General features: G+C 39.2%; 1 protein-coding gene across 1 annotated transcript in view; it reads right to left on the bottom strand.

Moving 5' to 3' along the window:
- The window catches only part of COL9A2 (collagen type IX alpha 2 chain), a 66,608-nt gene that overhangs the window by 15,515 nt on the left and 27,279 nt on the right, over positions 1-23,814 (bottom strand). The window contains exons 9-23 of the mRNA XM_018576758.1: positions 22,162-22,215; positions 17,980-18,027; positions 16,477-16,533; positions 15,872-15,925; positions 14,847-14,900; positions 12,584-12,637; positions 11,764-11,817; positions 11,013-11,066; positions 9,708-9,761; positions 8,642-8,695; positions 8,498-8,551; positions 7,089-7,133; positions 1,994-2,047; positions 848-901; positions 625-678 (exon numbers count right to left, since the gene is read on the bottom strand). Coding sequence (XP_018432260.1) covers positions 625-678; positions 848-901; positions 1,994-2,047; positions 7,089-7,133; positions 8,498-8,551; positions 8,642-8,695; positions 9,708-9,761; positions 11,013-11,066; positions 11,764-11,817; positions 12,584-12,637; positions 14,847-14,900; positions 15,872-15,925; positions 16,477-16,533; positions 17,980-18,027; positions 22,162-22,215 — 798 coding nt within the window. The remainder of the gene's footprint in view (positions 1-624; positions 679-847; positions 902-1,993; positions 2,048-7,088; positions 7,134-8,497; positions 8,552-8,641; positions 8,696-9,707; positions 9,762-11,012; positions 11,067-11,763; positions 11,818-12,583; positions 12,638-14,846; positions 14,901-15,871; positions 15,926-16,476; positions 16,534-17,979; positions 18,028-22,161; positions 22,216-23,814) is intronic.

The raw sequence follows: 23,814 nt of genomic DNA, 5'->3' as shown, positions 1-23,814 counted from the left end.
TGCAGCCTGCCTCAAGTACAGTTAGCTGCTGGTGTTCTAGAAGTGTACATTAATGCTATGCAATGGTCCCTGCAAAGCCATTGCCTATCCTTATCAAGCCAAGCTATTATCCCTACGTGCCCCACTATTAAACCATTGAATTCTATTTTGTTTTGCTTTTTTTTTTACTGTCATGATTATATACACTAATTCTTCAGTCACCTTTAAATAAACACCACTATAAAACTGTTCCTGTGAAATAAGATTATTTTTATGCTCATGTTTTAGTTTTCTTTGTTAATGTATAGAGTTAATTTAATTCTATTATGTTTGTGTTCAGGGATCGCATTATGAGATTAGTATTTTATGTTGTATGTTTTTATAGACCAGCAAAAAATGAGTAATATTCCTTTGTGCTCGTTAAGAATCTCGCACAGGTCATCTAGCATCCTATGATGGAATAAAGCATTTACTTGCAGCCATGTGCCCTCTAGTGGTATAAACCACAACAGCATCATATACTCCAATAATCCAGTCTGAATGTTACTGGGTTTTGTTTTTTGTTTTCTATTAAGCCATTTGTTTAGGTTTTAACCGGAAAACTGGGTCATCTTTACTATAACTTTAATGTCATATTCTACTCACCACTTTTCCTTGAACACCAACTGGTCCAACCTGTCCTCTTTCACCACGATCCCCCTATGATAAAGAACAAAAATTACAAAGAATTTGTATATGATTAAAACTTACATTTCAGCATATTAGTTAGTGCTCCATACATTCACAGTAAAATGCTAGAAAGCACAGCTCAACTTCTTGACTTTATCATTGTGAGTATGTTATAGAGTCAAATGTAAAACATACTTACTTTTATGCCTACAATACCCCTGGGGCCAATTTCTCCGGGTGGACCTCTCTCTCCCTGAAAGACAACAATATTACTTACTGAAAAATAAAAATACCATCTGAAAACAGCATAGGGACATGCTTGTATGTTTCACTTGTTTTCTGTTTTAGGAACGTTATATGTTGTAGTAGTGCTGCAGTTGATATAACACAGGTAATTATAGTTAAGCAAGTAATCTAATCTATTCAAATTGAAATATAGTCACACTGAAAGTTTTTTTCTACAGTGTTTTACAGTAGAACAATAACAAATATAACCATATGGAAGTTACTTAAAATTATATAAAAGAAAAAGGTTTTTAAGCTATTTCAAATACCGATTAAATCACTTACAACGGACGCTTACAATAGTTTCCTGCAGAATCATCTCCTGATATTCTGTTATATAATGGGTCCTTTCCCTTTGAGGGTCCTATAGAGCCACCCTTGTATGTACTCATAAGCTGTGTGTGTCTCCATAAACAGGCAGGCACTGCAGAACAAGCAGCTCCCCTCCTCCCTACTCCTCCTTCCTCCCTTATCCAACTGTTGGAGACTATGCTATCTCTTGTGATGTTGTACTGAACAAGACGTTCAGGGAAGCAGAGCTGAGAGAGTTGGAGTCAACTGTTTGGAAACATTACGACTGTAAGTGTTTGGACAAAAATTTTAAGAAATACTTTGCTGGGCAATGTACATTTGATCTGGATTCATTATTGAAAAAGAATGAGAGTTTAATAGTACTTTAAAGACCAACTCCATCTACAACACCGAGTGCCAGTAGGTTGAGTCCCCTGCTAGGTTAGCTTCTCATATCTCTGGAGTTACTAAAGGTAACATTTTCTCACAATAGTTTGTATGTCTAGTCCCTCTCACAAGACCAAAATAAAGGGGTCACTCTTACAGCCAGATTCCCCAATAGTTTTTTCTGTTATGAAGAATCCAGTGGAGGAGCAAGACACAATTTTCATGTCAGCATGTGAGTTAACTTTCAAGCGCCCTTTCAAAAATGAAATATTGATTTTGGATGTGGACGGTCTTTAAGCTGTTTTGCTGCACTAAAGGTGGTACAACAAATGTAGTTGAGTGCAATGAAATAATTATAAGAACATTTTTGTGAAGTACTTACCTGTTTTCCTGGAGCTCCAGAGAATCCAGGCTCTCCACGTGAACCTGGTTCACCCTAAAAGAAAATCACTGTATAATTATTTAATATTGATGGCTCATATATACAAGTATGTTGTCATATATTACATGCATTTTAAATATGTGTCTTAGGGCCCATTCACAGATATACATAGGTATGCATATGCACATGCATAGGTATGAGTGGGCCCATGGATGTGAACCAACCACATAGAAAAGAATGGGATTACTACTTGAAATTCATTTTCACAAAGTAAAATGTATATACTTTACTGCTGGAATAAGGAAAATGTAAATTGACTACTCAGTTTGACAGAGCAGTCCCAGTTCTAAAGTCAATGATAGGTGTAAGATGGGTTACAGGATCAAATTAAATTGAGTATGTTAATAGGAATGTTTCTAGAAATGTTTTGGAAGTTATTTCCTTTTTATGTAAACTCTTTAAATAAAAAATAAATGTATTATTAACATGTCTTGACAGGTTATAAAAATGTATTTAGCATTCTGTTTTACACCATTCAAAAGTGTATGTAAAGTCAAGTTTTTGTTTTTTTTGTTTTAGATAGAGAAGTGTAGGATTAGAACATCCTCTCTGTTGGCTCTGGTGACTCTTGTCATCTAGACAAAGATTCAAAGTCAAAGAGTTAAAGAGTCAAGACAAAGAGGGATGGGAAATCAAAAATTTTAGAGCTGTCACCGGAACAAAAAGAAGAGGATACATCTTCCAATGGGGACATCTGTGGCAGTGACAAGTACGGTCCTAACTAGAAATCACAGGGCCTCATAGCAACATTTGTATGGGGGCCCCCTTGCCAGACAGAAAGGAAAAGCCATTTAAAAACACACCAGCTTACATTGGTGGTCAGTAGGAAGAAGAATACCCCCTTGCATTGGCAGTCAGTGGGCAGAAGAATGTCCACCTACATTTTAGTTGGTAGAAGTAAAAATATGTAAGGGGGTATTTTCTTTCTATCAACAAAGTGGAGGGGGTGAGTATTCTTCTGACCACCAATGTAAGTGGGCTTTCTTCAGCCCACTGACTACCAATGTAAGGAGGTATTCTTCTTTTCACTGACTACCAACTTAAGGAGGTTTGTGTTAAGTCAGATAAAAAGGTGCCCTTTATGCATTGGCATTCAGCAGGACTTAGGATTAAAGTGTCCTCTTGCACTGGTGACAGTAGGAAATAGGTTGTATTACTGTCAGTGGGAATTCCACTGACAACCCTTCTTGACATTCTGTATCATTTCAGTCAGACTAAGAAACATAGTTCTCTGCAGGGCCACAGTCAATATTACTAACACACATGCTAAAGCTGATTTTACTGTAGTGATCCTGATGCTGGTGACAAATTACCAGTGACAGGATGATTATGCACAGCAGAGTAAATACTCACCTGGCTCCATGCATCATTACCTCACTGGCCACATTAGCGACAAGTGACATTCTACATAATTTCACATCTTAAATGCACACACACACACACACACATTAAACACACACACACACATTAAACATACACACACACACATTAAACATACACATATACACACAAACTAACACCTTATATGCACATACACACATTAAACACACATACACTAATACACATTAAACTCATATATACACTTGCTAACACATTAAAAAAGAATTCCAGAGGAAAGTTTTATTAACCCCTGCAGTGGGGCTACCCCCGCACTACAAGGGTTAACTGCTCGTTTGTGTCTGTGCATAAAAAAAAAATTATACTTAACCGAACTACAGAGCCAACTCCCTTCTTCTCCAGTCACTGAAGAGTGTCTCTTCCTCTGCTGCACAGATGGAATGTTCCTCAGTGTCCTCACATCTATACACTTGTATGAAGCGTGATGAAACAAGGATTCTTAGACCGCTGCAGAGGAGGAGGAGAGAGACTCTAGGGACCCGGTCTAAGAACAAGCCGGCTGGAATGATCAGGTGAGTATACATTTTTTTTTAGCACCTAGAAATAAATGAGCAGTTAACCCTTGCAGTGCAGGGGCAGCCACACTACAAGGGTTAATACAATTTTTCCACGGAGTTCTTCTTTAAATATATATTAGGGATGCACTGATACTAGTATCAGTGTTGATAATGAGTATTTGGGAGAATACTCTTACTCGCCCAAATGCTCCTGATGCCTATCTCATTGCTGGAACTTCCGGTATTAGTAAGCTGGGTAGCGAGTCATTACACGCTGTCTGGCTTCCTGGTTGGTCGGGAAGCCGGCTCCATGCTCCCTCATCACCAGGGAGCATGGAGCTGGCTTCCTGGTCATTTAGGAAGCCCGGGGGTGGGTAATGACTCACCGCCGGGCTTCCTGATAAATATATTTTAGGGATACACCAATACTAGTATCTATATCGAGGCCAATACCGAGTATTTGGCCGAGTACTCATACTTGCCCAAATGCTCCCCATGCCTATCCTGGGCGGTAAGTCATTACAATCTCCCCCGGCTTTCTGATTGACCCGAAACACAGCTCCATGCATGGAGCATGGAGCCGGATTCCCGACTAATCGGAAATCCTCGGTACCGAGGCATTACACGCCGTCTGGCTCCTTTTCTAATCAGGAAGCCGGGGGGGTGAGTCATTAGACTTCCGGTGACTATTGAAAACAAATATTGGTACTCATACTTGATACTGAAAAAACGGTATTGGTGCATCCCTAATATATATATATTTAATGTGTTAGTATATACACTGATCAACCATAACATTATGACCACTTCAAAGTGAAGTGAATAACATTGATTATCTCATTACATTGGGAATTGGAAGTGGGTTGGATCTATTAGGCAGCAAGGGAACATCTAGATGACTGGGTCAGAACAACGCCAAAACTGCATACTCTTGTATGATGTTCCCAGTCTGCAGTGGTCAAGACATACCAAAATTGGTCCAAGGATAGAAAAAAGGTGAACTGGAGACAGGGTCATGGGCGGACAAGGCTCATTAGTGCACATGGGGAGTGAAGGCTAGACCGTTTAGTCTGATCCAATAGAAGAGCTACTGTAGCTCAAATTGCTGTTAAAGTTAATGCTGGTTCCAATAGAAAGGTGTTTGTACACACAGTGCATCCCAGTTTGTTGCATATAGGGTTGCGTAGCCACAGACGGGTCAGGGTGCCCATGCTGACCCATGTCCACCACGAAAAGTGTCTACAATGGGCAAGTGAGCATCAGAACTGGACCACAGAGAAATGGAAGGAGGTGGCCTGGTCTGATGAATCACATTTTTTTTTACTTCATGTGGATAACCAGGTGCATGTGTGTCACTTACCTGCAGAAGAAATGGCACCACGATGCACTATGAGAAGAAGGCAAGCCGGCAGAGGCCGTGTGATGCTTTAGGCAGTGTTCTGCTGGGAAAACTTGGTTCTGCCATTCATAAGAATGTTATTTTGACACATACCACCTTCCTGAACATTGTTGCTGAGTGCAAGTTGCTGTTGCAAGTACACTCCTACATTGAAACGATATTCCCTGTTGGCAGTGGTTTCTTTTTGCAGAATAATATGCCCTGCCACACTGCAAAAATGAATCAATAATGGTTTGAGGAACACAACAAGTTTAAGGTGTTGACTGAGGTGGCCTGCAAATTCTTCAGATCTCAATACAATTGAGCATCTGTAGGATGTGCTGGAAAAACAAAACTCCAATCCATGGATGCCCCGCCTCGCAATATACAGGATTTAAAGGATCCACTACTGACGGGTTGGTGCCAGATACCACAACATTCCTTTAGAGGTCTATTGGAGTCCATTTCTCAACAGGCTGTTTTGGTGGCAAAAGTGGGACCTACTCAAAATTAGGTGGATGGTCATAATGTTATAGCTGATTGGTCCCTAATATATCCCACCCACTTCCAGGTGCTATTGTAATGAGATAATCAAAGTTATTCACTTCACCTGTCGGTAGTCAAAACATTATGGCTGATAGGTGTGTGTTATATACACACTCTCTCACCTACCTAAAGTAGATATAGGGGAAACTTAATATGAACTGGTCAGACATGTCCTGGCTGCTGTGGAACTAATATATATGGGTAGTCACGGAAGACAGAAACAGGATAAACATTCCTCCTGGTCCTGAGTAGGCACCTCCTCTACCCTGGACCCCAAAGCACTACTATGGTTGTAGAAGAAGGTGAAAGAAAATCTCCGGAATGCGATGCAGACAGCAAACAATAATCTGATAGGGTTTAACCATTCCCTACTCTATACAAAAAAAAGTTTTGGCTATACATATACTTTAACCTAATTTCTGAGGAGACACAAGGTATATATATATATAAATAACATGTTTATTTTGCACTTAAAAGGGAACAATTGTTGCTTTAATGTGTTTAACTCCACAAGAAAAGAGATCATCTTAATGTAATTATCACTGTGTTAAAGTGTTAGAAAAACATTTTTGTATGTAATATTTGTAGTATTAGATGTACACGTTGGTATACATCTAATACATCTAATATGTTTTCTCATTGCCAGAAAACAATGCAAAGCACTGAACCCTCTGAATCAGAGTAACAGCCAGACAACTAAACTTTCCAAAGGGAAATGGTGACCTACCCATTTTGTCTCTATGTTCCTTTTAAATGACTACAAAGTTACTGTGGGATTTGATATGTGTGAAGTCATAATCAATAAAATCCAATAATGAAACTGGATGAGAGAAAATGAAAGCATCTGGATGACCTGATTTTTTTTCATTAGCTCCTTAGATTGTAACATGCGTGTCAAGATTGTACAAAATGTTCTTTAAAGCAGTCAGGGGGACTGTTAAATCAGAACATTTGTTTGTAAGGAAAGAAACCCTGCAATCCCTTGTTTACAACCATCAACCTATTAGCACTTTGTTTCTTACACTGTTTAATGAATATTTACAAAGCTTGAGACTTGGTGTGGTAGAAACAATTTCACACTTCCCTTCAAGCAGCATTAAAGTTATAAACACCTCTGAGAATACCTCTAATTACATTCAGAACTACCAGAAAAAGCTATTATTACTAGCATTAGGATAACTATATAGTCAAGTTAAATAACCCCACCAATGCATACCTTTTGACCAATACCTCCTTTGGTGCCTGGTTGTCCTGGTAACCCCTGAAAAAGAATAAGAAAGTCAGGATTTGTAGATGACACAGGAATTCGTTTTCTAATAAATGCATAATCTCATTAATGCATCAGCGAGTACTGGGAAAAGATTCCATTTGTGGACAAAAGCTATTTTCAACAGGAATAGGTGATTAAAGAAATACTCCACTAAGCTTTTGTGTACTTAAACTGAATACAGAACATGTAACAAAGGATTCTCATTGTTTAGTTTAGGAGATCAACTATCTGCATTTTCTCCAAGCCCTAAAACTGCAACAAAATTGTTAAAAGGTTAGATATACGTTTCTACTTTAATAGTATGCACATTCTATATGTAAGATATTGTAAGACGTTTCACAGCAATTGTATTTTTTTGGATTGGAACAACTGCCATAAATTATGCACAGTCAGGATATACAGTAAAATGCCTGGGAATCTGTGGCATGCCACTCACAGTATATAGTGTGTCATAACAGGACAATTTACAGATTTACCCAACATGGTTAAAATACTGAAGTATACCTATTTAAATTATCACCTAAAATGAATGTTAATGTAGTTCACCTTGAAAGAATACTTATACATTACAGCTTTGATTGTACATTCAAATGCTGTCCTCTGTTTTTCATAATTATTCTTACTGAATTTGCTTCTACTGTGGGCTACCCCTCTCCATCCTGCTTAGATGGCAGGACAGACCGACCATTGGATGTGCAGCCCAAGTCCATTACGAACGAGAACTTGGCTATGAGATCTTAGCTTGCCTAACCTCGCATGTGCAGTCTACTCTGTCACTCACAAAACACTGAGCTCATCCGCTGCATGTCCATTATCACAATGCCTCTTCCCCACTGGATTTAGAAATAACAATACACAAAGCAAATTGCTGCAACTTTAGGCTTATCTAGCAGTAAGAAGAAGAGTGGGATTTCAAGGCCTAACAGATTCCTCCATCTACGCTGAACAGTGTGGATGAAGGGAATCCCCTGCCAGACTTTGGTATTGTATTGCACACCCACCGGCGTCAGAATACCCAAACATTGACTGTAGCTGATTGGCTCTAGTCACTATTCAGCCGACAATTTTACACCCAGCTCCTTTGATTCTCTGATCAAAGGATGTCAGGCAAAAGGCTTCTAATAGTGCCACCAACCGATCAAATTTTTATACAGTTTATCAAGAATCGACCACAATTCGCTCTGTGTATGGCCAGTATTAAACTGGTAACTGATCAAAATCACCAGTACCTATCCATAACCAAATATTAGAATTGGGTTAACTTTTTACCAATTAGAGTCATTTGAGAGGACTTGACCTGAGAAAAGTTGAAACGAGATTTATAACTAAGCAGTAAAGTCATGTCATATACTTACAGCTAAGCCTTGATGACCAGTTGAACCAGGGATGCCATTTTGCCCAGGGCTGCCCTAGACAAGACAGAAACATGAATTGGGAAGCAAAATATGGAAATAAGCATGCTATATGCCACAGAACAGGAGAACTAATGAGGTACCTACCTTTACTCCATTAACACCAGGAGTTCCATCTTTTCCATCAATACCAGGGAGACCCTAAATGAAAACAATACATTGAGACTGCATAAAGGAAATTAAAGGAAATTATGCGTTTTCAAAATTCTGATGATGAAGATGGGCATGGGTACATATTACTACTAATCACCATTTAGTCTGTAATTTGCTAAACTGGAAATGTGAATATTAATGAGTAGTCTAGCCTATTCACACAATGAAACTATTTAATGGTGAATAATTCTCGGCTCTGAAAAAAATACATTACTCACACTGAATGAAAACTAAAACATTAGTTCAGATGGGAAACAGTGATAATTATATATTGTCAAAGTTCAAAGAAACACTAAAACATGGCCTGCAAACCAAGCAATTACTATAATTCTCTGTAGAACACAAATAAGAGAAAATCATTTTACACAGCAAGTGATGGCATCTAAAGCAGATATGGAAAGATCTAGCTTCTGCTTGTTAGCAGCCCTGTAGGCAGCTCAGGCCATTTATTTTAACAGAGTGCGTCAATGATCAAGTAGACAGGAAAATTATGTACAAAAAGCTTCCTGTGATAATATGTTAATCATTTCAGGACCAGCAGGTCTAGTTTTATATTAGGAACTGTCCCAAACTTTATGGGTGGCTGTGGACAATCCACAGTAAAAATTAGGAATGAAAAAAATATTTGAAAACAGGCAATGTTGCACCTCTTATCTGTAAATAAATGAAATTGTTAACAGAACCAAGTAACTGTGAGAGACAGAAGAGGACATCTATGGTATTTTAGAGCCTCCTCCGACTCGTGAATAAGAAAAGTTGACAGATCCTTGGTTCCATCATTCATTGAAGAGTTACTTTCTTTTGAGTAACATTCATTAAAAATTGTAATTGTTATTTTTCATTGCAGCTATAAATGTATCCACGTTTCCCATCTCCTTCTAGCCCTTGCCTACTTTGGCTTTGTTTTCTGTTTCTTGTGCCTCTTACCTTTTGTTTAATAGCTATTGCTGTACAAATCAATAAATGTATTTGTGTGTATCGTTGAAAAATTAAAACTTACATTGTTTCCCTTAGGACCCATTGCTCCCATTTGTCCAATGACACCTCGGGACCCCTGAAACAATATTGTGTTGGTTAGATAGGGGAAAATGAATTATGCATTGTATATTTTAATGTTGGCTCAACAGGAGATACACATTTTATGTATGTCAAATCTTTAAAAACTAATGTTATTTTTCCCTATGTATAAAAGTATGTTTCTTTGTATCAGTGTGCTAGAAGCATTTATAATAGAGTTTATGTGCAAAGGTATACATTGAGATCTATGGAGACTGTGAAAATACGTTGGTGCTTGTAAGGCAATAGCGTTTTCTCCAGTAATTTAAACACAGCTATACTCCCTGCATGTTTCAGTAAACCCCAACTAACTACAGTTCTGTCTAACAGTGGCATGGCAATATATATTAGAGATCTTAGTAATGACTGGACACTTATGGATACCTGGGATTCACTGTGAGCCCCCTTGATGATATTGTATTACTTTTTGTCCCCTGCCAGCTGCCAGAATGCACTCAGTGGTTTGGATACTCAATTATGAAAGCCTCTACTGCGCCTTTATAGCTTTATGCATTTCTTCATTAAAAGGCATTGATATTTATAATATTATTATTCATGATTAATATAGGGTAAATGTAAAAAGTAATAATGTCTAGTCCACACATAAGTCAGTAAAGCAGTGCAACTGCGATCAGTGGATTCTAGGTGGAATGCTTTGGCTCCTGCAGATTATTCCTCCCATCAATGTCTGTACTGAGGTACAGACATTTCGAAACGGAGAAAAAAATGAATGCACTACAAGTGGAGTACAAGTGGACTATAAGTGCGGTGACATCACTGCGAGAGGAAGGTGGGGAATTAATTATGTGATAGCCTTTAAGGGTTAGGGCTAGGCTTAGGGTAAGCATGGTACATTGTCTCCCCTCATATGAATGGACTTGACTCTGTTACTTAAATGAACATAGGGAAAGGTCTTTTGACATTATTGCAATGAGGTTCCTGAAAGAACTAAGCCCTTAAATACATTAGAAGCTAGTCTACCTAGGAAAATGTAAGTTAGATGCGCTGACACGAACTGAATAGTATGCATGTACATATTATGGAGTGTGTGTATATGAACACAGTATATGTAGAACACATTTGCACTCATGAGGGTATGTAGAAATATATGCAAATAGAATTCTTCCAGTTTATCTTACCATAAACACATTTCATTTTTATAGAACTCTATACAGAACAAGAATATTTTTTGTTTGTGTCATATTTAATAATGATATTTAAATATTAAAGAGGGAAAAAAATTACTCACTTTATCTCCTTTTTCTCCCGGCTCTCCAGGGGGCCCTTTTGGCCCCTCCTCACCCTGAAACAGACATGAAGAAGTGAAAGCGCTGCAAGGCTGTGCTCATTAGTGATAATAACCACCCTAAGTGCAGTTTAATTAAATGCTCCTGGACTCTCGGGTATTCTTTAATGAGGACTGAAAAATCTGCACTAAGACGTTGGGGAATTTCACCTCTATCACTTCTAACTGCACAAAATATAATGCTGTGCAGAGGAACTCACCTCTGGATAGGGTCACAGGGTATAATAAAATGAACACATTACAAAAACAAATTGGTAAAGTCCAAGACAGCGCTATTTACATTAAACCAAAAGAAAACAAAAACAAGTGTAAATAAAGTATAAGTCATTGTACCTAACAATATTTTGTTGTGCAAGGACGTACACTTTATTAACACTTGTTTTTGTCTTTGTGACATAGCTGCTATTTTGTAGCTGTTGTTTTTTTGAAAGATTTTAGAGTTTTGGGTAGAGCAGAGTTCACTTCGAGAAAAGTAATTCATTTACAGAGTATAAGTCAGACACACCAAATCTACTACAGCAAAACTACTGTGCCACTCAGTGGCTGATAGATTGTCAAACTAGATGGATTTAGGTTCCTAAGACAGTTTGAGCAGCAAACATTGATAAACCTACTGTATGTATTCTTTTAGATTATGCTATAAATACACATTTCCTATGTGACAAAGAAAATGTATAGTTTTATATAAACTTACAGGTTTGCCTGCTGCACCCACTGATCCAATCATCCCTTTATATCCTGTTGGTCCCTGTGGAATTCAGAGAAGATATCATTTAGAATACCAGTTAAAATAGGAGCACCAAAAAGTACATTTTCCTACAATGCTTACATGGTTTACCTGGGATCTTCCAGTTTTTGATATATTTCTACAGACACAGTAGATGGTAAGCATCAAAACGGATTAGAATAAGCAAGTGTATTGCAAAAGTTAATATCTTATTGTAATGCTTAACACACACAGACTCTCTCTTTCTCTGTTGAATGATAATATCAAATAAAAAAATGGGATATCAAACACATAGCTGATATATAACTATATAGAGGCCTTTCTGTGACCCAGGGTCATAACGTTTCATTGTCCCTCCTTTTGTACAAGCTCCTCCTGTTGTGCTTACTTTAGTAAGAACTGCTGATAAACTGCCCAGACCATCAAACAAGAGATGATGGTTTGATGTCTTCTGGACTATTAAAAGCTTTCCGAGTCCTCTTAATATCCACTGTGCCCCCTTTCTCCTACAATTCTCTTGCTAAGTTTAGCTATAAATGTCCAGATGTAGTGTGAAGAAGGAAACAGAATAAGAATAAAGTCATCACAGTTGAAAATGTAAGACTTGGTGCAGCCTAATCCCCATTGTTTACAACTTGGGACTTGGGATGCATTGTCTTTAAGGATTACGCACACACATACCCCCTATTGAATGATAATATCTAGTGTGCTAAATAACAAAATCTTTTAAGCGGACCATAGGATTACAAAGATCCATTTCAAATGTCCAATGTTTACATATACTTACAGTTTCTCCTTTGGATCCAGCGAGCCCTGGGTAACCACGAATTCCCAAAGGGCCCTGTATCACAAATAATAATATAATTAACAGTTATCTAATCACTTTAGAATAGTAAAAGTGAAAACAACTTTGTCATAAGCAGAAGATAATAAACACTATAAGCTGCAATAAACAAGCGGTCTGTTTTTTTTTACAAATGACCAGTGATGGCGCCTTGTGGACTAGATTAGAAAAAAGAACCATGAACCTTATGATTGCATTCTAAGAACAGATTAGTTGTGATATATGGTTTTAATAGTTTATTTGGGTATCTTGGGCCTAGGCTATTCAGTAGCTAATTGCCAAAAGACACATCTTTATTTTTTTCTACATATTTGCAGCCACTGTATATGGATATGGAAGAGCTGTGGTAATGACTGAAAGGACTAGTTATTATTAGTCTAGCAGTAGCATTCTGCACTAACTGTAATGGCTGCAGGTAATATTTAGTAATTATACAGTAAAGCAGTTCTGCTAAGTGAATAGAGTTCATTTGATATTGTTATCCTGTTATTCAGTTTATCTTTTTCCAGGGCTTATTGCTAGTTTAATAAAGCCCATCCAAAAGTATAAACGGTGTATTGGTGTTACTTGGGTCCAGGTGAGGGTGAGTCATCACTGGTGTGGGACAGAAGGCCCGTATATTACAGCGGCCCTTGCGGGGGTAGCGCTACAAGTGTTTAATTCTTGCTATCTTCCTCGGGTGCAAGAATAAAGATGTAACCACAGCTGCTACGTGAGAATTATGTGTTACAATTACATTAAGAGCCATTCCAAGATTATGCTTAGAGTCTGGGTAATACAAGATATTACCAGCTACAAACAGGCTAATTCTGCAGGCCTTTTTATAGATGTGGGCCACCCACAAACAAATCCTCAGTTTTCAAAGATGTAAAGTCTTACAACAAAAACAGCATATGATCAATCTATATGTCGAGGCATAATATATAAACACACATATATATATATTTACACTTTGGGGGAAAAAGGTGCACACTTTTTATAAACTTCATTTTCCATGCTTCCACAAGTCACCCCATATACTGTATACAGCACATCTATTTTTCTTGGCAGATAGCAAATTGTTTTGTGTGGGGTCAGTGGAGTCTGCATGGAGCCCTGTTCTCATTCCAATGCAAATGACAGAGAAGAGAATGATCCTTTTTAACATTATATATTAAATTTAGTTATCCACACTCTTGTTATCTCTCGTCTTGACTATTGCAACTCCCTCCTCATTGGCTTACCTCTACACAGGCTATCCCCCCTTCAGTCTATCATGAATGCTGCTGCTAGACTCATTCACCAAACCAACCGCTCAGTGTCTGCAACCCCCCTCTGTCAATCCCTACACTGGCTTCCAATAGCCCAAAGGATAAAATTAAAAATATTAACAACCACTTACAAAGCCATCCACAACTCTGCCCCCGGCTATATCTCAAACCTTGTCTCAAAGTATCACCCTAACCGTCCCCTCCGCTCTTCAAAAGATCTTCTGCTTTCCAGCTCCCTCGTCAACTCCTCCCATGCTCACCTCCAGGACTTCACTAGAGTCTCTCCCATCCTCTGGAACTCTTTACCCCAACCTGTCCGTCTATCTCTCATCTCTTCACGGAAGCCTATCCCACCTCAACCTAACCACTCAACCATCACGTTCCCAAACAATTCATCCCAACACAGCTACCTCCTCATGTATCACTTCCACCTCCCTTTTAGATTGTAAGCCCTCATGGGCTGGGCCATCCTTACTATCTTGTCTTGAATTGTATTGTGATTGTAATGTCTTCCTTATATTGTAAAGCGCTGCGCAAACTGTTGGCACTATATAAATCCTGTATAATAATAATAATAATGAAGAAAAATATACTATTTCCCCAATATCTTTTTTACTGTAACATTGTGTACAAAAATGGGATATCAAACAAATAGCTACAGCTCATATATGACTACATAGAAAATTCCTAAGGCATACAAGTGGCCTTTCTGAGGCCAATGCTTATGAAGTTTCATTGTCCTATCTTTTTCACAAGTACCACATGTTGTGTCACATGCTGATAGAAAATAAGACTTGGTGCTGCCTATCCCTATTATGTACTACTGTACTGGAAGACGGGGCACCAGAGGAATATGATGCCCGCGTAACCTGTAGCCTACTGTATACAGATATCCCTCCTTAGCACAGTAAGGCTATGCTGACATTTATTCCAAAGAATAGGTGGCTATACATTACCGTAGGTCCTGGAATTCCTTGTTCCCCTGAAATGCCTACATCTCCTTTTGTGCCCTGTAATTAGAAAAAAAAGGTTTAATTGAATTAGAATATATAATTTAATATTACTGAAAACATATAACTGCTTGGTTTTTTTTTTCATATTCCACAGGTATGAAAATAATGCTGTTGCAAAATAGAAACAACCTATGAAAAAATAAAATAAGAATTTATCATGATGGTGTAAAAAAACAAAAACTTGTATTTAATGTCCAGGGAAATTCTGTATATTTTTTAGTGGAGAGGGAGAGATCCTAGCTGCAAGGTTTTATCTTACTTTGATTTTGATTTTCTCCTTGGTTGTCTTAAAAGTGTTTGGGCATAATGCAGCTGACTGTGCCCTTTTGACATAAAGGTGCAGGGGGAGGCTGATTTCCATGACAGCAGTGTTTAGGCAATACTGCTTTTTCACTTAATTACAGTTAAATGCTTATGATGGCCAGACGGGTGTCAAGATGTTCAGCTCCCAGACTCTTCACATTGAGCTGGTAGTTAGTAATAGCCTGGTCACAGCAACTTATACAGAGTATACTAAAATGCACAATTATGTGTGTCCTTCAGTCTAAGTTTACATATGAGCACCCTTATGAATGCATGTGCAGATAAACACATTGACTGGCTCTTTGGCATTGTAGTCATACCTAAGTGCTCAGCATATGGGTATAAAGCCATTGGGTGGCTTGAGTTAAGCACAATCTTATAGTGTGTTCTAAGAACTTTTTATCAACAAAATGAGTTTGTGAAGAGAGCAAAACTAGCCTGTTATGAGAACGTCCGTATAAAACTGGGTTGTTTTGGGTATATGCAAATGACAGGCTGCAAAATAAGGTGTTGATTTGCTTTATTTGTATGATATATGTTAGGGGTGGGCTGTTTACCCAACACTACTGATGTTTTGGTGGTTCTTACTATGTCTACTATGATATATACCTAATTTCCATTACAAACAAACATTTATTTCTTAATTAGTTTTTGGATATACATACTGTTTTGCCTTGTGGTCCCGACTCGCCAAGAGGACCTGGACGCCCTTTATGGCCCTTACAATAAAAGAATATTGTATTATAATACAATTTCTCCTTAGCTCGTATGGTTTAACATATATGATAGTAAACATTTAATGGAGGAAACAAAAACATAAAAAGATACCACCTATCAAATTAACATCCATGAATATATAAAAACCTGGTTGAGATATTTCTGATTGCTGGTTACTGTTAGCAAGCTAATTAGCAAGTTCAGTCTGTTAAGACCACTTTAACACTGATTTATTTTTATTTTTTATAAAAAAAGGCTTAACATTTCAAATATTTGCACATGTAGAGAAATGATAGTGAATTTAATTTCAATTCAGTCACATTCCACACAGGGGGTTGTTACCACAGGTAAAAAGTAGAGTAATCATTTTATACAGCTATTCCAAAAGATAGCTCACTATCAGAAATAGTGTGTATCAGTAATACACTGACCAAACAATTGATAATGCCATGCTGAAGCATGGTGAGGCACATCTTTCTACTTTACATATAAATCAATAAATAGGCACACTTCTATGAATAAAAAAGTATATATAATTTACAGAGATACTTACCTTTACTCCCTGCAGTCCTTGAGGTCCCTTAGGGCCAGCTGGACAGTTTGTTGGACACTAAAAAAATTAATTAAAAAAATACAATGAAATGTCTTTGCAAATGTATATTTTTTAAGGTTCTAAAAACACACCAGGTACCATATGGATCTAGTGGATCTCCATTAGAAGGCTAACAATTATTTTATTAGTTCTTGCAGCAGACTAGCTCTCTTAAGATATTGACTGACATTAGATGATCATTGACTGATCTAGTTGAGCTGGATCGTAAAATCGCTATATGATGAAGGCATGGTTACCAGCTGTATTGGAAAATGACTATATGTTCAAGGCCTACTTGCCAGCTCATCTCTAAATATTAACTAAACTCTTTGGCTAACTGGTTTCCATCAGTCCTTTAACTGTATGTAATCAACCTAAAAGCCTGTGTAACTTATTTGTTACAGCAATTAAAAGTATAAGCTTGTGTACTTAGTCTATGAGCAATGTACAACATTTACAGACTTCTCCTGGTCTTAGTGGGAAGAATGAGAAGTGCAGGATAGATTTTCCCAGTGGACTGCTATTGTTCCTTGCAGATAAGGCTGGTGCTAGTGTTGTCGGCATGAATGGACAGCATCGGTGTGCATGTTTATGCCATAATTGTCTGGTTGTCTACCTTTAGGCCTGGTTCACACCTGGGCATTTTACAGCGCGTTCCTACGCTCTCTAAAATGCTCAACATGTGAAAACCAATGATTGCCTATGAGCATGGTTCCCACCTGGGCGTTTTACAGCGCGTAGGAACGTGCTGCAAAACGCGCTGCAAAATGCCCTACGCCCAAAGAAGTACAGGAGCTTCGCGTGTATCCATTGGGATACAGCCAGGTAGCCCTCAGAAACGCGCGTTTGTCGCACATTTTTTTTAGCGCGAATCGCTGTAAAAAACGTGTGACAAACGCGCATATTCGATACACCTAGGTGTGAACCCAGCCTTAGATTGTATTTCGCATCTATGGGTATCTTTAGAACTTCTCAGTACAGTAGCAGTTCTCTACTCTGTTTAGTTCAGGCTCAGATACCATATCCCTCATACAGAGCCAGCAAGGGGATAGAGGTCTAATAGTCTTGCTTAATAGCCTGCAAAAATCACTCCCACAATGCTTTTTGCATTAATATGCCAGACACCAATAAAATAACTACTATGACTAGATGGTGTAGCAAGCCTTGTGTAGAGGGTTGACATGTTTTCTTTGCAGATAACGCAATCAAATTCTTTAATATAGTTTTCAGACAGCAGTAAACATATTTCAATAAAATCGGTTACCACCATTAGGAAGTACTGCTCTATCCCAGCTGGTTTTTTACTATTTATCTGGGTATATAATACATTTCCACATCAATACGCCTGAAATAAATTAATTGTTAAAATGCAGGGAGATAGCTAGAGACTGGCTTGAACTGTAAAAATATTTGGTGACCCTGGTCCACATAGAGTTGACTAAATAACCCCACATGAGCACTTACCAGGAAATCAGCACTGCCTTCTAGGCCTTGTATGTTCCCCGAGGGGCCCTGAAATACAAAAGATTGAGTCCTCACACTAGATTTTACTTACTCTGTTTGCTAGCCAAATCCAATGTGAAACATACTACTATCTTAGCAGCTATTTTTGCAGCTTGCTCGTAAATTCCCATAATTAGATAGACTCAGCATTTACTGTTCATTGTTCGATTTAAGAACTGTACAGGGACAGTGTGTTACACAGACAATACAGAGTGTTATAGCTCATAGGAGAGAAAAGAGAAAGTACATGATAATGCATTTCACATAATGTATGTCAATGCAAATAGCAAAATACAGAAGGGAAGACTTCAGACAGAAAATAAGCTTCTCTGGAACAAAGTGATCATACCCTGGAGCTTCAGAGAAATAAGCTAAAATAAGTCTCTATGGAAGTCATGCATTAATGGCAAATTCAGCAACTAATTTCCCCCACACAAGCAGTGAATTATAATGGCAGTCAGGCAAAACCAAAACAACCTAAAGGATAGTTTTAGAGTAGACGTTTATATTGTGAACATGCTGAAAGTATACTGAAGAAAAAAGCCTAGGACATAGCATATTCATATTATAAATATGCAAGCAGTGGAATGTAGCAAAAGGTATTTTTGGTAAGTTGACAAAAGGTGCATTCTACATAGGTATTGTCAGGTAAAGTTCACTTGCATGTGATAGTGGGAAATATATAAAGCTGTCCCACATTTCCCATTTTGCAAACGCAACAGCCTTTTATTTTTACTATATAGTAGAGAGTATAACGCTCATAAAGTTAAACATTTATTGCTCCGCATGTGACTGCAGCTTTGGTTCAAGAGATTTTCCATCATACTTATTTGTGAATAACCAATGGCATCAAGTACAGGATCATCAAATACATTTGATGCCATAGAACAGCATATCCGCTGTGATGTGTCCTGCTGATTATAGCATAATTTCCAAGCTTGAGAAAGCTGGTGTGCCCTTGTGTTTTTCAAAGTGTGTAGCAAAGCAGAGCCATACTGTTTGTGCTTGACAAAATCTTTGTGACCTAAAGGTAAATGGCAATTCTTCAATGCCTGCCTAAGTGCATCAAAGCAATAATGGCCAGCATCAAGGTGTATGTGTTTCACATGAGTCTTTACAATTGATTCTGCATTCCAAAAGAAAAAAGAACCATTTTTACATTGTGCATGTTTAAGAACAAATGCACATCATTATTGCAATGGGCATATGTATAAGTATATTTTCAAAGGCTCCTTTGAATTGCAGCTTTTGATTTTTTAGGAAGGGACCTAATATCTACTAGTGTACAGTATTCATACAGGATACACCAGAGCCAGTAGGAACCAATACCACCCGATTCAGCTACTCAAGAGACAATATTATACCAAAGTCAGCAAGAACATGTTATCTATTTTATGTGCAGGAGCCAGTGTCTTGAACACTATGGGGTCTATTCACTAAGCTGCCGAAGGATCTAGCCTTAGCTACGGCCCTAGGACCCCTTCAGTTCAGTAGAACCGAAGGGCTGCTGTACGGGCTATTCACTATAGCCCTACAGCTCCCGAAGCCGGCCGAGCGGCTCAGTCGAGCCGAAGGCATATGCATCGGCTCGACTGAGCCGAGGTGAAAGGCGAAGCTGGCTGAAAGCCTGCTACGAACTGCTGGGCGGAGCCAGCCATCATCTCACGGCTGGCTCCGGCCACTTGCACAGGCAGATCAGCGTCCCTGGTTACCAGATATCCAGGGACACTGATCTCCAGATAGCCCAACTCTCCCGGCCGCCCGGGAGAGAGATACTTTCCGCCCGGAAAGTTTTACTCTGCTCGATCAAGCAGAGTAAACCTTTCTCTGCTCTGTTGTCTTTTTTTCTTCTGATATCGGAGCCGTTGGCTGCCATCAGAACAAAAAAAAATAAGCATAGGAATGCATAGCTGCATTCCTATTGGCTATTTCAATTTGCAATAACCAATAGCAAACTAGCTATTGCACCCGCCCACTGCTGCTGTCAATCAGCAGAGTGGACCTGCAGTTCTCTATCAGGTCCCCTCTAGTGATTGACAGCAGCAGAGGGCGGGTGCAATAGTTAGTTTGCTATTGGCTATTGCAAATTAAAATAGCCAATAGGAATGTAGCAATGCATTCCTATGTTTATTTTTTTCTCTGTTCTGTTCTGATGGCAGCCAACGGCTCCGATATCAGAAAAAAAAAAAAAGACAACAGAGCAGGCAAAGGTATACTCTGCTCGATCGAGCAGAGTAAAACTTTCCGGGAGAGTTTTTTTTTTTTTTACTGCAGCAGAAAATCCCAGCCAATAGAAAACAGTTGGGTGGGGCTAGCTGTCACTGCTAGCTCCGCCCCATTCATTTTCTATTCTTTTTCTACTTTTTAAACTATTTTTCTATTCTGGTCGATACCACAGAATTATCGAACAGGATTGCCGAGCCGAATGCCGCTCGGCGGCATTCAGCTATTCACTCACTGCTGTTCGGCATCTATGAGAATAGGCCGAACAGCAGCGAGCAGCCTGCCGGAGGTTCGGCTCAGCCGATCCAGATGTTGGATCAGCTGAGTCGAACTCCTTCTGCACTTCGGGTCGGCCGAACATGCTGGGTATGTTCGGCCGACCCAAAGCCATGCGAAGCCGTACAAGCCTGAAGTGAATAGCCGAACAGTGTTCGGCTCACTTCACTTGGGGTCGGTTGTTCACTCGGCTGCCCTCGGCAGCTTAGTGAATAGACCCCTAAATTGGAACCTAAAGGGAAAGTATAGTGATTTTATACATAATGGGGTATAGATTTTCACTTTCAAAGTGAATTTTTCCCTAGCTTAGTGAATGAGGTGAAAAATCACATTGCAAAGAATACTCTATCAAGGAAAATGAAAAAAAAAAACGCATTTTTGCTCACACATGATTATATGATGAAAGTAAGCCCACCTTCACCTCATCCACCATTTTCTCTTTGAAAATAGAAAACTCACTTTGCTTACAGAGTTATTTACAAAGCTGCCAAGTGAACAACTGAGCCGAAGTGAACAGAGCCGAATGACGTTTGGCTATTCACTCCGGCTCAGTACAGCTGATTTCAGCCGTACATCAGTTGAAATCAGCCGTATATCGGCTGCCTTCAGTCAGCCAAACATGCTCTCCATGTTCGGCTGAGCTGAAGTGCAGAGGGATTTCGACTCAGCCGATCCAACATCTGGATTGGCTGAGCCAAAGCTCCGGCTGCTCACTCGCTGACATTTGCTCCTATTCTCGGCATTCGGCACGGCTATTCTGCTCGGTACCTCAGAGGTAGCAGGTCGCAGCCAATGAATAACACCTGGGCGGAGTCGGCCGTGACGTCCCAGGTGTTACTCATTCAGATCAGCATCCCCAGGTCATTTGGGGACGCTGATATGTCATTACAACTGGATGGAGCAAGCCGTGAGATCACGACTGGCTCCGCCCAGCTGTCATTTGCATGGAGACCGGTTGGCCGACCTTTCTCCACGCTTCGGCTGTCACTTCGGCTCAGTCGAGCCAAAGCGTATGCCTTCGGCTCGGCTGAGCCGCTCGGCTGCCTTACGCTGCTGTACGGGATATTGTGAATAGCCAATGAACAGAGGCGGCCGAAGAGACCCGAAGGATCAGCCAAACCTACGACTGTATCCTTCGGCTCCATAGTGAATAACCCCCTTAGTGAATGAAGTAAAGTTTTTCTGACAAGTAAAAATCCCCTTTTTTCATTTTCTTTGCATGTGATTGCGCCTTTGCTGAAGAAAGCCCATTGTTTACAGATCTGTAAAAAGTCACTGACCAGACAACTCCATATGAGGTTTCTTTCAAACAAAGTGAGCTACAAAGAAAGGTTCTCTGCTATGTTGTCATTTTAAAAACCTGAAGTTAACAATACACCTACAACTCCTACATTTAGACACATATAATCTGGGCTCCTTAGTAATTTTATGTTAAGTTAACGATATCCATAAGAGGGGGAGATCATTTTTTTAAAATCTGCACATACAGAATTTTTTTATTTTCCTGTTTTCCTATGGTACACAGTCTGTGAAGGTTCTCATTCTTCTAGGTCATGGTATAACTCTAAAAAATAAATCTAGGCAACTGGACTTACACAATTACTTGTTATTCACAAATATTTTTAAAATGATACAGATACGTACAGGTTTTCCAGGTAGTCCAGGTGGTCCACCAGGCCCAGCGGGTCCTCTCTCACCCTTAAGGAAAAGGAAACAAAGTCCACATTAGGTACAATCAGAGTACAATGTAGAATTTTCAAACTATTCTGTTATGATATTCACAACTGCATTACAGTACCTACTGGATATTTCCTCGTCAGGACACATTGGTACTGCTTACATTAACAGAAAAGTAAGTGATATAATGCTGATAATTATTTTAATTTGTCTCATAATGTGCTGTACTCATTGTAATTGTGGAAAGAGATGTCATACAATAAGCAATAGAGCCTCCTAGGGCATATTGCCATTTGAAGTACAAAATACTGTAGAAAATCTGGCTAAAGTACGTAGGGATTTATTATGAAAGCAACACAGAAGGGTCAATATTGCCCTTAAAAAAATGGCTTAACGCTGCTCATAGAGCGTGTGCTTATTTTAAGATTTATGTGCTCTTAAGTCAAATAGATAAAAATGTTGCAAAAGGGGCAACTGATTAGTTGTTGTTTCCATGCTGGCATTCACCTTTTGCACCAGGCCACCTAGTTAGGTAATTTCTTTCAGTTAGCCATGTCTTCTGAAAGCACTGCAATCTTCGTGGGATCTAATGCAGGCAAGTGTGTTTTATTGTTAAAATAGTAGCCTATCTCTGTGGCCATGTCCCCACATTGGATAATGAGAGGGAGATTGCATTGACAGAATTATGGTAAAAGCTGCAGTCTGAGCCATAATTCTTGCAGTGAACATGCTAAATGTGGCTGCTCTAGAATTTATCAAAACTGGAGCAGACAGAATCTGGAGAAATTGCCCATTGCAACCATTCGCCTTCTCTCTTCAGTTTGTTCAGTTAGGCTTTGAAAATTAAAGTTAGAAGCTGATTGGCAACTGCTCCAGATTCTGTCTGCTCCAGTTTTTATAAATTCCCCTCAAAGTGCTCTAAACAGATTTTACTTTTTGCTTGGAGCTGTTCTTCAGCATGACATGAAGATGAGGGTGGCAGTTAAAGTGACATTAGAGGCTATTTTTTTCCCCTCCCCCCAATGTTAGTGTAGTGACTTACCCGAAATCATGCCTCTTAATCCGATCATCATCTTCTTCTTTAGTGTAGTTCTCAGCTGTCCCTCCAGTGCTGGTGTGGGTCTCCGACTCCTCTGTCCTCCTCTTCTCTCATGTCCCACGGTGTCTGTGCGGGTGCACGCTGCTCCATATATTTACCTTGTGTCTCCTGGCCGAACATCTGAACTGCGTATTCGCCCGCCCCAAGATCCTTTGCGGCCGCACGATTAATTTTAAGATGTTCGGACGGGAGCGCACGGCGGAGACACAGGTAAGTATTAACCCTTTGAAAACGTTTTTTTTTAAATTGTTTTGCCTATATCTACTGCTTGCTAGCACTACATATATGCAGAAACATGCAAGGGTTTTGTAACCCTTTAAGGAACAGACAGGAATATAGAAGGAATTCTATTCTTAATATCCTGTACACATAAAAAAAGGTTTCATGCAAGTTTTCATTCTTTGTGGCAAGCCCCTTGACACTAACACTGTTCTGTTAACACACAATTTGCTACCCTGTTTACTCAAATGTAATGTGGTTTCCAAGCATTTATAATGCATGGGAACCACCACACCAGAGTA

The sequence above is a fragment of the Nanorana parkeri genome, unplaced genomic scaffold, assembly GCF_000935625.1.
Source record: "Nanorana parkeri isolate BGI_ZX_2015 unplaced genomic scaffold, ASM93562v1 scaffold76, whole genome shotgun sequence".
Classification (NCBI taxonomy): domain Eukaryota; kingdom Metazoa; phylum Chordata; class Amphibia; order Anura; family Dicroglossidae; genus Nanorana; species Nanorana parkeri.
The sequence above is the reverse complement of the archived record's forward strand: the minus strand, read 5'-3'. Positions and strand labels throughout refer to the sequence as shown.